The sequence below is a fragment of the Uranotaenia lowii genome, chromosome 2 (genome assembly GCF_029784155.1).
Source record: "Uranotaenia lowii strain MFRU-FL chromosome 2, ASM2978415v1, whole genome shotgun sequence".
Taxonomy (NCBI): Eukaryota; Metazoa; Arthropoda; class Insecta; order Diptera; family Culicidae; genus Uranotaenia; species Uranotaenia lowii.
In genome coordinates, this window is record NC_073692.1 from 141,899,901 (window position 1) to 141,915,616 (window position 15,716).

Consider the following 15,716-nt stretch of genomic DNA (forward strand, 5'->3'; position numbering starts at 1 on the left):
ATTAGCAAAATATGTATGATTTCGGAAATCAAATAAGTTAGGTATGTCGTCCACACGAGTTAAGTTAGCTGCCATTTAACTTGTTGCTTCCTTTTGTGTGGTTGATCATTTTGTTTGGATATGTATTTTTTGTTTTGGTCTCTTAATCCCATTCCTCCATCACATACGCTTCTTCAGAAGTGTGAAAAATTTCCTATTACGATATTGCATTCGGGATTTTTCGAATAACTAATAAATATTACTTTTATGTTATCACTTGTTTCTTTATTCTTCAAATCATTTTACAATATTTGCTTTAGTTAAAAACCGACGTCGCACGAAACATTAACCATATAAATACAAATCCAAAGAATTCACGCTACGCAGAGTTGTCATCCACCCCCAAGCCGGGGCATTCGTGCGGAAGGATGAGCAGCATAATTTCTCGGAGACGGATTCATCGGAGCTGAAAAGTGGAATCTAATAAATGAAAAAAATCCAAAAATGAGTTTTAAAAAGTCAAACGAACTTACGAGTATTGTCTCGAGATCTTCGAGGTCGTTTTACGCCACTTGGCCCGGGCTGAGGATCCGGACTTGATAAACCGGCTTCCGCTGAGCTCCGCCGTCGACTCGTGATTCGGGTACTTTCGGAATCGGTCGAGGATAGAGAGGTATCCGTTTCTCGATTACCAGCTGGGACGGACTGGGAACTAATGTTGTAAGGCTCCTGTGATGATGAAGCTTCCAGTGTAGTTTTTGAGGTCTGTTCTGGTGGGTTTCTACGGGTGTTGTCAACATTTGACGATTGACTTTCTGAACTGGTGGAGCTGTATGAACTCATTGTTGTTCTGGGGTGACTTTCACCCTCGACGGATTGTGAGCTGATATTGATCGAAACCGAGGAGGCTTGTGACTGAGGATCTGTCGCTCTGGTCTGTCCTTGGGATGAAGGTTGGTTTTGAGATTGAGACTGAGACAGGGAAACGATAGTACTTCTACTAGGACTCGGTGGTTCCTGTGAAGAAATTTGCAGGTCGTTTGAAATACTTTCTGCGCTACTTTCCGAGGTAAGGTCTAAGGTTCGAAGTGGTTCTCGGGGACCAGTATCTTCCAACGAATGAATAGTTGAGCTAGATACGTTCAACGTCGATGCGGGCGAGGGGCTAGCAAGCGGAGTTGCTAGCAATGCATCCGGAACACTTGTAAGAATTACCGGAGCAGATTGTCGATGAGAGGTTAACTTCATGTGCCGAGGCGTGCGATCGATATCGATATCGATGTAATCCTGAAGCTGACTTGCTTCGATGTCTGAAAGATTTGCGTACGCACTACATATCTCTTGATACTTTTTCTGTATGGCATCTGTGACTTGATCCGGAGAGTCGAATCGTTCGTTAAACATTCGATGAAAGGCGGGAAACAGCTCGTAAAGTGAATCCAATTTTTTCAGCTTTGGCAATGAAATTTTGGACAGCTGCTTGTAGGAAGTGAGTAATTTGGTTGTTTCGGTAATAATTATTCTATCTCGTTTGCGCAAACACTCGTAGTAGGGATTGCCGTAAATGAACCGGCTAAGCAGTTCCAGAAGCCCTTGGTCGTGAAGAATACTATCGTTGCGGTACAATTTTTCGCCCGGGAATGCTTTCTGAAAAGCACTCGAACATGGTGTACACTCGGGGCAGAATAAATGGTTTTCCTTAAATTTAAAAAGAAACGTACGGAATAACAAAATTTTAACAATTAACAGATTTAACATTACACTTACATTTTTTGTTGCCTCCAGCTTCCTCATCTGTGAATTCGCGCCCAGATAAATCAAGAACGGCGAACAGCGACAACAGTTCATGCAAACCGCAAACTGCATCAGATCCTGACCGGTGTACAGGAAATCTTGCTGCGGATTGATCCGGCCAACCTCTGCCGAGCCCATTTCGGAACCTCCCCCCGCAGTATCCGCGTAAATTTTCGGAACGAAAACCAAATTGCCGCAGCGCCTTCCGTTTGTTGCTGTTGTTTTCTATCAATTTCAAATTCTCGACCGTTTGCGGCTTTTTTGCTGGCGCTACATGCTTCGGCTGGTGCACCCGTTCGATGAATAATTATAATCCAAAATTGATCTTTATCGAAGCTCTAAAAAACACAATTTTGTGGTAGGAATTTCAGTACTAAATTATTATTATTCAGAATAATCAATCTGAAAATCGAAAAGCATGTTGAAACGAATGGAACGATTTATTACATACGTTTGATTCCATTACTGAAGTTAAAAGGGCCAGATAATAAGAATTATTCCAAAGAGTCAATTTTTATCTTTTATGGTCTGCAGAAAGTATGGTAAAAATTGTCACGGGATGAACGGCTTAATCTGATGAAAACAAGATGAATGCTCAAGCACGCTTGAGCAAGTCGATCAAATACATTGTTAAATTACTCTTTTAAAATGCATTTCAGTGAAAAAAACGAAATTACAAATGAATTTAACAAAATTTGCCGACAAACTTGAATTTGGAGATGGTCCTTTTTTTAAAAAGATATAAAATCGGTCTGATGATTAAAATTTTTTCAAGTAACTTCTTTTGACCGTGTAACTGACAGCTGCATTCTGCTTTATCGACGTTCTGTATTTTGTTTTGATTCTCATTTTCGTGCGTTTTTATATTTTTGTTATAAAATCTGCAGCTGTGTATTTTCTGTCCTCTTGCCAGGGGTTTTTGCGCGTACTACCCTGATTAAAAACCCAATATTCCGGCAAAATGGCACGTTACGTCGGTCTCGACAAGCTGGGAAAACTGTTCTCCTACGTGCGCGATAATGGTGGAATCCGTGCCAGTTTGTACAAATTGTATCGGTAAGTTTCCCATTCGAGACTTATGTAACTCATGTAGACTTTGAGATTTGAGTACACATGGATGAAATCTTTTTGTTTTGCTTATTGGTCGCCGCAGCATGGACGAGATGAAAGCTGGTCGATTGGTCGGGGAGGACAAGTACGGCAACAAATACTTCGAGGATCCTTCGCAGTTCTACGGTCGCAACCGGTGGGTAGAATATGCGCCGCACTTCAATTTAGAATACGACGGTTCCCAGATTCCGGCCGATTGGTTCGGTTGGATGCATTACAAGGTTTTTTGAAATCATAATTTTATCGAACTCGGCAATGGAATTAGAAGTGTTGATGTTTCATTTCAGACGGACTTACCACCAAATCGTGATGGCAACCGAAAGCAGTACAAATGGATGGCTGATCATAGCGAAAATCTTTCCGGAACCACGAGTTAGAAAAATCGAACATTCTTATGGTTACGGAATTTTAATACACATTTTTTCGGTTAATTTCAGGGGCATACATGCCTTATTCAACCACCAAACCGAAGGTCGATGCTTGGGATCCTTCTAAACCAACGCCGAAGCTGGAATGAAATTCAGGCTTTATTTCCTAATTGAATTGGTATCTTGAATGTTTGAAAATAGAACCGCCTGTTAGGTATAAAATTCTGTAAAATTGTGTTTGTTTTATTTAAAGACAGCCAAAACATCTATGATTTATTATTATATTTTCTTGAGGGCCTTGATTGAACGCACAATCAGGGCAAATTGACGCCAAAGGATTAGGTATTTCAAACAAACAAAAAGAATTATATTTCTAAGATTTATTTCAATATCATATTTTTGGGCATCGCTTACCAACTTCACAGCATAAAAATAAAAACTAAAGAGTTATCATCAACATCCGGTCATCAGCTTATTCAAACTTTGGCGGAGCTGGTGGGGCAGCGACGATTTGCTGCTGCCGAGGGATCATTCCCAGCCGTGGACTTGGTGTGGGTGTGCCAGGTTTAACGAGATTTAACGTTAGGATCGATCCAAAGTACACATGCTGAATGACCGGAAATTTGGACAGCACCTCTTTCTGGTACATTTTGATCAAACCGGTGCAAATTTTGCCCCATGAAGGAACCGCACTGATACTCCACAGCTGATTCGAGTGTTCTGCAAAGTGTCCGGTCTTGACCTGCCGGATGTAGTCGATGCAACTGACGAACATGAGCTCTTTCCTGTGTTCGTCGATTATCTTGTCCTCCACAAAGTGGGCCGGCTCGATTGGACTGTTCACGGCTAGCTGGGCGCTACCCCAAATAAATGGTACAAACTGGAAATCGTCCAGACTCCAGACACCGTGACTTCCGGCTGGTTCCATTCGATAGGTGACTTGTAGTTTTCGCACCAGGTTCAGATATTGATTGAAAAGTTTCAAACCAACAGCGACTTCATCCTTCCTTTCAATGGCTCCCGTCTTGAAGAGGCACATCAGAAACATAACAAAGGCCAATTCGTGCCCAGTTCCATAATCAATCCGTGTAGCATTCCCAAAAGATTCTACGAAATAAACATTCAGTTCTTTGACAGCATCCTGCAAATGTTCAGGCAAAGCCGCAGAAATTAAGCCTGGACCCTCGGCCTGTACTTTTTCGAACCAACTGCGGAAAGCAATATTCCCGAAACGGGCTGGTTGATCTACCGGCGGGGTTTCAATGGCCAGCTGCTCTAGTCGGCTGAGAGCGTCCATCAGTTTCTGTATAACAGGATTTATCTCTATTTTTTGGCTAAGCCTGGTCGCTTGCAGGGCAACGCACATACTGCTTATGAATCCCAACAGATCGTAATATGCCTCCGATTTTTCCCAGCGGGCCATCTCCATAGCACTTTTGATTTGCTTTTCCGGTACCTTGAAGTCATATTTGTTTCCGGCGATTTCTACAAGGTAAAAGGAAGATGCTATTATTAAATGAACTAGAAAAGGTTTGTTGACGTACCTGCTGCCATATTTATGAGAATTTATAAAGTTTTAAGACAAATTAAAGCGTTGATTTTCTCAAAAAAGGATTTTCTGGTTCTGCTAAAAAGTTCAAGACTTAAGTGATGTTGAGAAACAACGGACCAAAATAAAAAGCGTTGTGAATTGTGCGACATCTACATCTGAGCTCACAAACTAAAATGACGTCGATAAAGTATTTTTTGAGAAACGTCAAAATGTTAAGGTCGTTCAAATTATTCGAAATCAATCGTATTTATTAAAAAGTATTAATTTTTAAACTAAATAAACCTGTATCCAAGTGGGTCTGATGCTGCAAGTATACTCATCTGGAAAAATGAGATTTTTCAACCCCTTGGAAAAACAAAACCATTGCCAAGTCTGATACATTAAATGAAAGAAAGCCGAACAATCAGATCTCCTTATTTATGACTCATAAATTATTAGCATAATCGAGCTGTTACAGCGAAATAAAGGAAGGATGTTGGAAAATGGGTTTAACTTAGAGCTAATATCTAATTTGTTCTTCTCGCCACAAGTAATCAGTTTCCAAGGTAGTAAAATAATTTAATATTCATACACTCAGAAAAATACTATTAAGTATGCCATAAGATTCTCTTATGAAGTGGCGCCATAAGAGAAATCCTTGAAATTCATAAGATTGTCTTATGACGCGAATGAATTCTTCAGATGAACACCTTCTCTAATGAGCTTTTCTGGTTTTTCATAAGAGAGTCTTATGAAAACAGGAAATGTCATGTTTGATGTAAATTATTCAAGAAATTTCCCGCATAATTAAAAACAGTTGGGGATATAGTACTAACTATTAACTTAATATATTGGTAGCAGTACCAGTATGAAATATCTTCCAAGTATCATTTCATTATACATGTTCAAAATTTTATTACCTCAATAAATTATGACAGGATCGTATCAGTGACAGTGACAATATGATATATGATTTAGTAAGTATAGTATAATAAGAGAATAAAAATTTGCAACCTTTGAATATTGTCTCTGGACCTTATCCAGGACTCTAACAGTGTACGACAAAGTTTCCTTATATTTTCTTAGCATTAGACATTAAATTAAAAAAAAAACAACATTGACAACATTGTATGAGTTAGACAAGTCGTTATCATTTCACCTCTTGCGGATAATAACTAATATTGTTATTTTAAGATGTAGTTGTGAGCTTATGCATTTTTTCGCTCTTGGGTTCAGCATCTGCTAATTTTCACTTCACTTCGTTAAAATTTGTGTCGGCAACCCCACGCCAGGTTCGGAACTGAAAACTGTGTTCAAAATGGCTCCGAAAAAAAAGAATCACGCTGAGAAAAACACACAGAACGCGAAAAGTAAGTAAAACTATATTATATTATCGATAAAAACTAGTGAGATTAAATAAAACTAATGAAATTACAGAAACAAAGATCTCTGCTGAGCGGAGAGCGGAAAAAAAATCTACTGAAAGGCTGAACAATGCAGATCTGCACAAATAGGTAAGATTGTATAATCCATGTATAATATCAGAAATAAAAAATAAAAATCTCAACATTTAAATTTTTTAATTTTATTTTATTTTTTGTGGGAAAGAATTGGAACTATATTGGTTATGGTACAGGGAAGCTCTTTTTAAAAATATTTTACAATATGCGGAACGTATGATTGAGCGTTATTTTTACTACAAACTACTATAAGCAAACTATATCCATTGAAGTTGATGAAATCTATGATTTTGTATTCCAACGTAGCTAGAACATTCAGGTAGATTGTTTTGCTCGCCAAAAGTGGATGATATTTTAACCGTATCCAATAATGTAGCATGAAATATTTGTTCGAAAAAATCGCTCTTTTTGAATGGTAAACATGCTTAACAGCCCTTTCCCCATATGGTACTTTAACAGATAATCATAATACAGATTGTTAATATGGTCTGTGTTATTGTACATATACTGTTCACTTTACAATAAACGATAACGTTTAGAGACAATATAGAATATTCTCTATATATTGTAATTGATTATGCGGGTTGATGGATAAAACTTTTATTTCATTTTTTCGGCATATTTGATCGAAACTATACCATGGTCATACACATAAGCACATAATCACCCGGTTCCATCCAACACAATTCTTCTTCCTCATCCGGTCCTTTGGCCTTGTGCATTTTGCCGGTGATTTTCTGAAAACTAAATGAATGAAAAAGTATTTTAATTCACAAATGTTTTCAGCGTCATAAAAAATAAACTATATTACTCGAACTTACCATTTAGAAAATCACTCCTAACTATCAAAAAAACTCAATAGCTCCGTACGACGATAAAAAAATTACTGATAGAATGAGTGAATGTGTTCATTATTTTTTCACAATGCCGTTTCTTCCATTTTTCATACGATATTATAATGAAAACTGAAAGAATTTCATAAGACTCTTATGAAAAACAATTTTACACTCTAAAAAGCGGTTCATAAGACGCATCTTATGAAAATTATTATAAGAATTTGCCTGAGTGTATATTTATTAAAAATCTATGTTAAAAGATTGGTTGAAAATTTAGAAGAATTAATATTATCAATTGTCGAATCCGCCAGTTCTTTTTAATTCTGTATTTTTCCACATGGACAACACACATCCGTATATACCAATAGTCGTAGAACAACTGAACTGTTTGCTCCTGTTTGCGTGCTTTGGGATCTTTCTCACTCACTCTCAATTTACACGATGAAACGCAAAACTCAATAACTCGTTATTTTTTGACCAATTTAAACATTCTTATTTTATTGTCACATCTTTTTATTTATTATTTATTTCATCTATCCTCTACATCAGTGTCAAGCAGACCGTTAGAAAAATGCAATCCGCCAGCAGTTCGGTACATGCTGGTACCGTTAGTGAAAAGAGTTACGGAGAGAAAGAGATAGAGAGAATAAGTTTCCGAGAAAGAAAGTTTGAGTTCGCATTACAGCAAGCGGAGAAAAATAAAGGCAGATTTAAGACGTGTGTCATAAGAAAAAACGGGGTTTTCTCACGCGGAAGAAATTTATTGAGAAATTTCGAGTTTTTAGTGGAAGGTGTTCAAGGAAATGGAGGATCATCACACTCTTCTATTGTTCCTTTACGGCAGTCATGGTAAAAAACTTTTTAGTTTTACGTTGAAACCTTCTCTAGAGTTCCTTGGAAATACTGCATAGCCTCGCGTGCTGAAATGAGGGAACATATTAAAAGGCTTGAAATTAACACTTAGAACCACAATTTTTGAGCAAAATGTATTAAAGAAAAAATAAATGTGTAACATTCACCCTTATTCTCGTTTTCGATCGAATAGCATTCGTTCGAAAGTTTTGCAATTTCGTATTCTTGTTTTCGTTCGAACGAATGAGAACAGTTCGATCTTTCGAACATCGTTCGTACGAACAAAACATTGCATTCCCGTTTTCGATCGAACGTATTTTTTCTACGGACTGTCAAACGCGAGACTAATTGCTGCAAACCATGATCGTTTAAAGCAATTAGTGAAGTTTAATATTGATTGTGGAATTCAAAAGTCGATTGAAATAACATTGGATTCAAACCTGCGAAATTGTATGCTGCTAAATAACGAGATTTAAAAGACCAAATTTTATTATTAGTTGAAAAAAGCGTAAGTTTTATGTTGCGAATCTTGGACGTTCAATGAAAAAGTTTGCGATGTTGGGCGAATCAGAAATTGATATGTGGCTTAAAATAATAAAACTTCAAATAACAATTTATTTTGATATTGAATAAATGAGATTTTTATTCATCATTTTAAAGCAAAATTCGAATGTAAACATTGTAGCCTTTCAAATTTATCCCTTCTTGATGACGATCGAGACCCAGCGGGGAGGAGCACTTCCGACGGTAATATCAGATTTTTAAACACCATCACCGATAGGCATTCACGGATAAAAAACTTTACAGGTTGTTATCAAAATTCGTATGGTTGGCTTTTCTATATCACTGATTTTTGGTTGAACCCATAATATTGCTAAATCTACATCGATGACTACGAATAAACTAGCGTTGCTCTAAAGTTGTTTTGGCTATCGAGGATTTCTCATCTGCTCATCGCTAATATAAACTAACATATGGCGGATTTGGCTATTTTAATCAGGTCAACTTAAAGATTCTAGATGTTAGTTTTTGAATGGCACAAAAACAGAAGATGGTGGGAGTTATTTTTTCGAGGAAACACATCAGAAAGCGAAAATGTAAGTTCAATTTGTTGTGTAAATTGATTTGTTCTACTAACAGTTGTTTTCAGTTTCAGATTCATCCGCTGGGACATATATGTTGAAGCGCGCATACTTTGATCCCGCTAGGCCGAAGCAATGGGAAAAAAACAAAATCCCCCAGAATATTTCCAAATCAGTTTTAACACGTAAGTAATTTGATATCTTTTTAATATTCATCATGTTCTCTCGGTTGAAAAAAAACGATTTAGATTTTGACGATTTTTTCAAATTTTGTTTCAGGTTTCGCGCAAGTCTCAAAAAAATCCTTCTGGAAACGGCGGAGCAGCAGCATCAATTGCATTCAAAAATATGCCACTAAAGTGATATATGATTAAATTTAAAAAAAAAACATATTTCTCATTACAAATAAAAAGGAAAAACAATGCATTTAACTGCTCAAATTGATTTTTTTAAATATTTGAATCTACAATTTCCGACATTCATGGGGAGCAGTAATACAGTGGTAATACGGTAAAAACAGCCATACAAATGATTGACTAAAAATTCCTGTTGGATTATCGAAGCTGATGCGATCGCTAAATCAGCCATTTATCCATTTGTGGCAACGTATAATCAGATTGTTGGCTTGAATGTATTTTCGGGTCAGAACCAAACAATCATATTTATGTTCATGTAGACGTGTAATATAACTGATAAATCTATATATTTTTCTCCGTGTTGGAATAGCTTTTTCCGTTCGGAAACGAACAGGTGCGAACAGCTCCTGAATGAACAGATTCGATGTCGGACCAGATCTGAAAATTCGAAAGTTGCTAGCTGTCTCTCGGCTGCTGCTCTAAGTCTCTCGGCTGCTGATTTCAACACTTTATCCCGCGTTCCGATGTCCCTCAATTGCACGACCCTCAGCACACGACCTAAAATCATTTTTTCGGAAGTATTTCCGCCACTGACCGACGTATGAATTTTTCGAGACCCGAAAACCCGGAAAATACATGACGACAAATGTCATTTTGACGTAGCTTGCTGCTCAAAAATTTCGAATTTGATCGGGCAACACCAATATCGAACGTATCGCATTCGAACGAAAACAAGAATAGCTTTTTCGAACTCGATCGAAAGTATCCGTTCGATCGAACGACAGATACGCCGTAAACAAGAATAAGGGTGATTAATTTCCGATGCACAGCACGCACCCTCATTTTTTTGCCTAAAAATTATGGCAAAAACTCCGTGTCATGCATCGTTAAATACGTTAATAAACTTACTTGAGTCATAATAATCGTAGACCTTAATCCATCCGGCTATTTGTCCTAGAACGATTGCTTTCCGGTAGCCAGAAACGTCCAAACAGATCGATTGGTTTGAGAGCAAAGAATTAAAGTACAAAACCAGACGGGTATTGTCGTTTTCAGCCTCGATTTTCTAAAACGAGATGTTTGAAGTTAGGTTTTGAAAACGTGACCGTAATCAGTAGGATTTCATACTTTCAGATCATTGATTCGCTTGAGTTTCGAAATTGTAGCCTCGTTTACTGCGTATCCACTGGGCATTAAAATTTCCATCAGTACCATGTTAGTGATTTCATATAACTTCTGGGGTTTAAAGCTACTGCAAATATGAACGTTGAGATCTTCTTCTCTACCTGTCCTTTTGCTTACAGTGCTCTTGATTTCAAAACGAGGTTCGTCGTCTAATGTTGGGTAATTGTACTCGTAGGCTATCTGGAAAACTCCCGTTCCGGTACCTTGAATATGTACATCCAAATCTCTCACCTGTTGGGGAAGAACCACTCGTTGGGGCGTTACCGAATTTTTTGGAGTTACTTGGAGGGATTTTCGGTACGAGGACGCTTTATCGATGATTGTGATCTCGTAATTGTTGCGGGACGTCGAAAGCCTTTCCGCATAACTTGCAAGAGCTTGAAGTCCAACGAATGTGTTCTGGATATTATCGTAGCCACCTTTATCGTAGCGTTGACTTACTAGCCACTGCATTATGGGCTTTCCGTCAATGGCCATACTTGCGTTCAAATTTGTCAGAAGGGCGTATCCAGCAGTCTCGATGCTTGTTGAACCAGTTTTCCACCAACGTTTCTCCGAGTCGGAATCAGAATTGGACTTATCAAGTAACAAGTTCCATGCGTCCAACACTCTTGGATGTTGAGCTAACTGAAGAGCATAGGTTGTCAAGGATAGTGCGTAGGGATCGCTTAGTGAGTCGAGTTGCCTTGCAAGATAAGTGGTTCCTTTATTAATTGAGGTTTTGAATTGGTGGCGGTTGTCTTCATGTTCTAAGAATGCGATCACAGTATACGCCGTCAGGGTAACCCCTTCTTGAAGACTTCCTTGAATGGTTTGGTGCCAAACTTTTCCTACTTCAGTGAATTTACCGTCCGTCTGCTGCTGTTTTTCTAGCCAGTTAAAAGCGTCTCTGATGACCTTTTTGTCCACGGTGATATATTGTGCTGCAATTCTGTAAAAAAAAGTTGTTTGATAAGGTTTTCATTTACTGAAAAGCTATAAATTAGATTTATTAGATTATCAATTTAATTATATAGGGACAAAATAGTCGGTTCTGATTGGGGGATTCTCTTTAATTATCTGACGATTATTTGCGTCGGGGGTCTTCAGATCATTCCCCAAATTTTAAAATTTGGTTCATTTCTACGATTTTAAACACATGTCTTTATTTAATTTAAAAAAAAAAAAAACATTTTTCGAGTTAGATTTAGTTACTTTTTTTTGTAAATAAAACCATATTTTGAGCTACATAACTCTATTATTTTTCAACGGGAATCATTAAACAGTATAACAAAACACATTGAAATTTTTATGAGCTTTTCCAACAAAATATTTTAAAATTTCTAAGTTATTATTTTTAACATGAAAAATAAGCTTAAAATGGTGTCCAAAAGTATCGTCTGCATCACTGAATATTCTGCTAAAATACCATTGTAAAGCCCAATTTTTCATGCAACTGTCATCTGAATACATCAAAGTAGGTTATCAAATCCTATAAGAGTTATGAAAGAAATATTTAATGACAATAAATCTCTTGTTTTGCATCTAAAACAAACAATGGTCGAACAACTGCACTGTAGGAAATGATATAAGGAGAAAGGTTAAAGAAAAAGAATGTAAAATTTGTATCTTGGCAACACTTAGAGTATTGAAAGAGAGCGTTCATTCACTCGGCGAGCCGAAGAAAAACTTCTGTTGATGAGCGAGAGAGAGAGATTGCGATAGAGTGTAGATTTTTAGAAGAAAAGAGAACAACGGGCATACGATGAAAAAAAGAGTCAGTTAGAGCAAGTTCACTGGTGTTGGGAAAAAGTGGTAGAAATTTTGACATTTTGAAAATTTTACCATGCAAAAATGTTTTCAAGATTTTGGGGAGTTTTATTTTTTTACAACACTGTTTCTATTTCAGCCATATCCCAAGCAACCAAAAGTCGCGGTTTTTACTTAACTCTGAACTCCGAAGTTCACATTTGGCTGAAAAAATGTATTACGGGAACTTCAGGTGACTCTTGTCGCGTAAAAGTTACTCAGGAACTTCCATCGCCCTTTGAAAGGTTAAACTATCGATAACGGAACTTCTAAGCGCTTTTAATGGAACTTCTTGATGAGTTTATAATGAGCGTGTAGGCAAATTACGTAACGACCGTTGTTATTGGCATCCCTGCCGTTGTTGACAGTTTAACGGCAACAGCCGTTGTTTACCGTTTGCAATTTCTGCTTTACTTTATATCGAGACTCCGAACGAATAAAACGTGTTTTACATTTGATCTCGTCTTGCGTGATTTATTTTCCGGGCCGAAATCCATTTCCTTTATTAGGTTATGGGCCCAGGTATTCGCGAGTGCCGCGGAAAATAGTAAAAGTTATTCGTTGTCGGATTAGCACGAATTGAATCGCGATGGACAATCGGGAATCGACGGATGTTGTGCGGGTTCCATTGTTTGACGGCACGAATTTCCCGTCATGGAAATTCCGGATGCAAGTGGTGCTAGAAGAGCACGAGTGCTTGGAATGCATCCAGCAGGAATTGGCGGAAGTGGAAGCGCTGCGGGTCAAACCCGAAGATGACGCGGGGGCTCGGCAAGCAAAGGAAAGGCTTGTTGAGAAGCGTCGGAAGAAAGACCGCCATTGCAAATCGATTTTGATTTCGCGTATTAGTGATTCGATGCTTGAGTATGTGCAAGACCAAGATTCTCCAAGAAAAATTTGGTTAGCGTTGAATCGAGTGTTCGAAAGAAAAACGGTTGCAACGAGATTGCACTTGAAAAGAAAGTTGCTTGCACTTCGCCATGATGGCGGGTGTTTACAAGAACATTTCTTGTTGTTTGATCGGGTAGTGCGGGAGTATAAAAATACCGGAGCAGTATTAGATGATCTGGATATTGTGTGCCATCTACTGCTTACCCTGGGTCCGGCTTACGAAACAGTGGTTACCGCGATCGAGACGATGCCGGAAGACAATTTATCAATCGAGTTTGTTAAATGTCGGCTGCTCGATGAAGAGCTCAAGTGTCGGGGAAAAAGTGAGGAACCAAGTGGTTCGAAACGGGAACCGGCAGCTTTTGCTGGGAAGCCGAAAGTGGATAAAAAGTGGAGGTGTTTTGTTTGCCATGAGTTGGGCCATAAGGCGGCTGAGTGCCCCCAAAGGGAGAAGAAATCTTTGGCAAAGAAAGAAGATAAGAAACACCGAAGATCCAGTGCTAATGTTTCCGAGAAGAGAAGTGTTTGTTTTGTTGCTGGGGGAGAAAGCACACGGAAAGAAAAAATAGTGTGGTACGCCGATTCGGGCGCCTCAGAGCATATGTCAAACGACAAGAGCCTCTTCGAAACGCTGGTGCCATTGGAAGAGCCGATTGATATTGCCGTAGCATTGAACGGAAAGTGTGCGACCGCTAAGTTTTCGGGATCGGTTAAAGTGTTGGCAATTGCCGGGAACGATCGTCGTGAGTGTACGTTGGAGAATGTTCTTTATTCGCCGGATCTCCGTTGTAATTTATTCTCAATCCGGAAAGTTGAGATGGCGGGAATGGAGGTTTTGTTTAAAAACGGTGTGGTAAAAATTCTCCAAAATTCGGAAGTACTCGCGAGTGGAAAGCGTCGCGGTTTCCAGTACGAGATGGATTTCTATGGAAAGTGTAACGGATCGGTAATGTACTCGTGTGGAAAAATTCGGAAATGCAATGAACTATGGCACCGTCGTTTCGGGCACCTGAGTGAGAAAAACTTGAACAGACTGATGAAAGACCAAATAGTGAAAGGACTAGAAAAGTGCATTAGTGATGATAAGAGTGAAATAGTGTGTGAATCCTGCATCGATGCGAAGCAGACGCGGAAGCCGTTTAGAGTACAGAAAGGCGTTCAACACGAGTGTTGGAGATAGTGCATTCCGATGTATGTGGCCCGATCTCTCCGGTAAGCCACGATGGTTGTCGGTATTACGTCAGCTTCATAGATGATTGGAGCCGTTTTACGATCATCTACGGGATGCGCTCGAAGGATGAGGTTCTAAAGTACTTCAAACAGTACGAAGCGATGGTCACGGCCAAGTTTGGCGTGAGAATATCGCGACTGCGCTCGGACAACGGCGGTGAGTACAAAAATAAACCCTTTGAATTGTTTTGCAAGCAGAAAGGTATCGAGATGCAATGCACTATCCCATACTCGCCGGAGCAGAATGGTGTTAGCGAGCGCATGAACCGTACTTTAGTTGAAAAGGCACGGTCCATGTTCCCAAGTAACCATAAGCACTAATATATAGCCCTTAATCAACACTATATTCCCATATATAACTCTGAATTAATGCTTGTTTTGCACTATATGCGTATATAATGCAGATTTAATGCTAAAAAGGCGAAATAGCGGGCTGAATAAATGCTATCACAATATAGCCTTTAATAAGCATTACAAATGCTAAATTAGAGCACCATCAAAACGTCATTTTTCGCCAGCCGTATAAAGGCATTAACAATGCATACTTAGAACACCTTTTAAGTTTTTAATTGATTGATCATGATTGATGTGAAACGGAAATTCAAAATAGGAAATTTTCTTTGATTTATTAAAATGAACAAAAATTAAAAAAATAAAATCCTTATCTACAACATCAATCCACCTGCTGAATGAAGGATTATGCTTGCTTAATGAAGTGTTCTATGAAATGAGAAGTGATTATAATTGAATTATGAATACTTTGATGAGTCTCGAACCGAGGATCCCTCAGCAGCCTTTATCTTTCCTTGCGCCTTTACCATTTCGACCACTCTTAATGCTGATAAGGTAGGTGAAAAACCCCGTACTTGAAGTACTGTTCGGGTCACACAACTTCATAGACAATGTATGCATGAGAAGGTTTGGAAATGTATTGGAAAATTTTGGGAGAAGACAACTGCAACTGCTCGCTCTGATTGTTTTCGTTTGCTGTCTTGCTTACTCACACGCGGCAAATGAAAAAATCATTCTTGTTTACATTCGCGGGTTTGACGTTTCTGCGCTTTATAAAAGCTTTATATAAGCATTAACAGGAAGTTCTAGTGCTATAGTCTTAATGCTTCTTAACTTTATTTAGTAGCTCTATATGTGCATTTAGTGCTGTCATTAGTGTTAAATTTTGTTATTGCTTCTATGCATTAATAATGCTTACATATAACTAAAAAGCATTATGAATGTTGATATAATGCAAACTTG

The 15,716-nt window shown here is 38.3% G+C and overlaps 3 protein-coding genes and 1 long non-coding RNA gene across 4 annotated transcripts in view; 2 read left to right on the forward strand and 2 right to left on the reverse strand.

Moving 5' to 3' along the window:
* Window positions 1-242: 242 nt before the first annotated feature.
* LOC129741914 (uncharacterized) lies at window positions 243-4,917 on the reverse strand. Its single transcript, XM_055733730.1, has 5 exons — window positions 4,796-4,917; window positions 3,727-4,736; window positions 1,747-1,998; window positions 513-1,677; window positions 243-445 (listed from the first exon to the last, which is right to left on the reverse strand). Exons 1-5 carry the CDS (start codon window positions 4,803-4,805, stop codon window positions 372-374), a joined length of 2,511 nt encoding a protein of 836 aa, XP_055589705.1. The 5' UTR covers window positions 4,806-4,917; the 3' UTR covers window positions 243-371.
* LOC129744942 (NADH dehydrogenase [ubiquinone] 1 alpha subcomplex subunit 12-like) lies at window positions 2,629-3,483 on the forward strand. The gene is made up of 4 exons (XM_055737730.1): window positions 2,629-2,829; window positions 2,927-3,104; window positions 3,171-3,255; window positions 3,321-3,483. Exons 1-4 carry the CDS (start codon window positions 2,735-2,737, stop codon window positions 3,398-3,400), a joined length of 438 nt encoding a protein of 145 aa, XP_055593705.1. The 5' UTR covers window positions 2,629-2,734; the 3' UTR covers window positions 3,401-3,483.
* Window positions 4,918-7,581: 2,664 nt separating the features above from the next.
* Window positions 7,582-15,716, reverse strand: part of LOC129741915 (thioester-containing protein 1 allele R1-like) — a 42,318-nt gene continuing 34,183 nt past the window's right edge. The window contains exons 9-11 of the mRNA XM_055733731.1: window positions 10,497-11,484; window positions 10,278-10,434; window positions 7,582-7,998 (exon numbers count right to left, since the gene is read on the reverse strand). Coding sequence (XP_055589706.1) covers window positions 7,946-7,998; window positions 10,278-10,434; window positions 10,497-11,484 — 1,198 coding nt within the window. The 3' untranslated portion in view covers window positions 7,582-7,945. The remainder of the gene's footprint in view (window positions 7,999-10,277; window positions 10,435-10,496; window positions 11,485-15,716) is intronic.
* Window positions 8,858-9,333, forward strand: LOC129748225 (uncharacterized). The gene is made up of 3 exons (XR_008737687.1): window positions 8,858-9,027; window positions 9,081-9,197; window positions 9,292-9,333. It is a non-coding gene; the product is annotated as an uncharacterized LOC129748225 (long non-coding RNA).

Bases quoted from the DNA above. Each gene is read 5' to 3' on its own strand.
- LOC129744942 (XM_055737730.1), top strand. From the start codon at position 2,735: ATGGCACGTTACGTCGGTCTCGACAAGCTGGGAAAACTGTTCTCCTAC. The intron at 2,830-2,926 runs GTAAGTTTCCCA...TGGTCGCCGCAG, and splicing joins AGTTTGTACAAATTGTATCG to CATGGACGAGATGAAAGCTG. The intron at 3,256-3,320 runs GTTAGAAAAATC...GGTTAATTTCAG, and splicing joins AAATCTTTCCGGAACCACGA to GGGCATACATGCCTTATTCA.
- LOC129741914 (XM_055733730.1), bottom strand. The intron at 1,999-3,726 runs TAAGCTGATGAC...TGAAATTGATAG, and splicing joins CAGCTCCGCCAAAGTTTGAA to AAAACAACAGCAACAAACGG. The intron at 446-512 runs GTAAGTTCGTTT...TCCACTTTTCAG, and splicing joins AAGATCTCGAGACAATACTC to CTCCGATGAATCCGTCTCCG.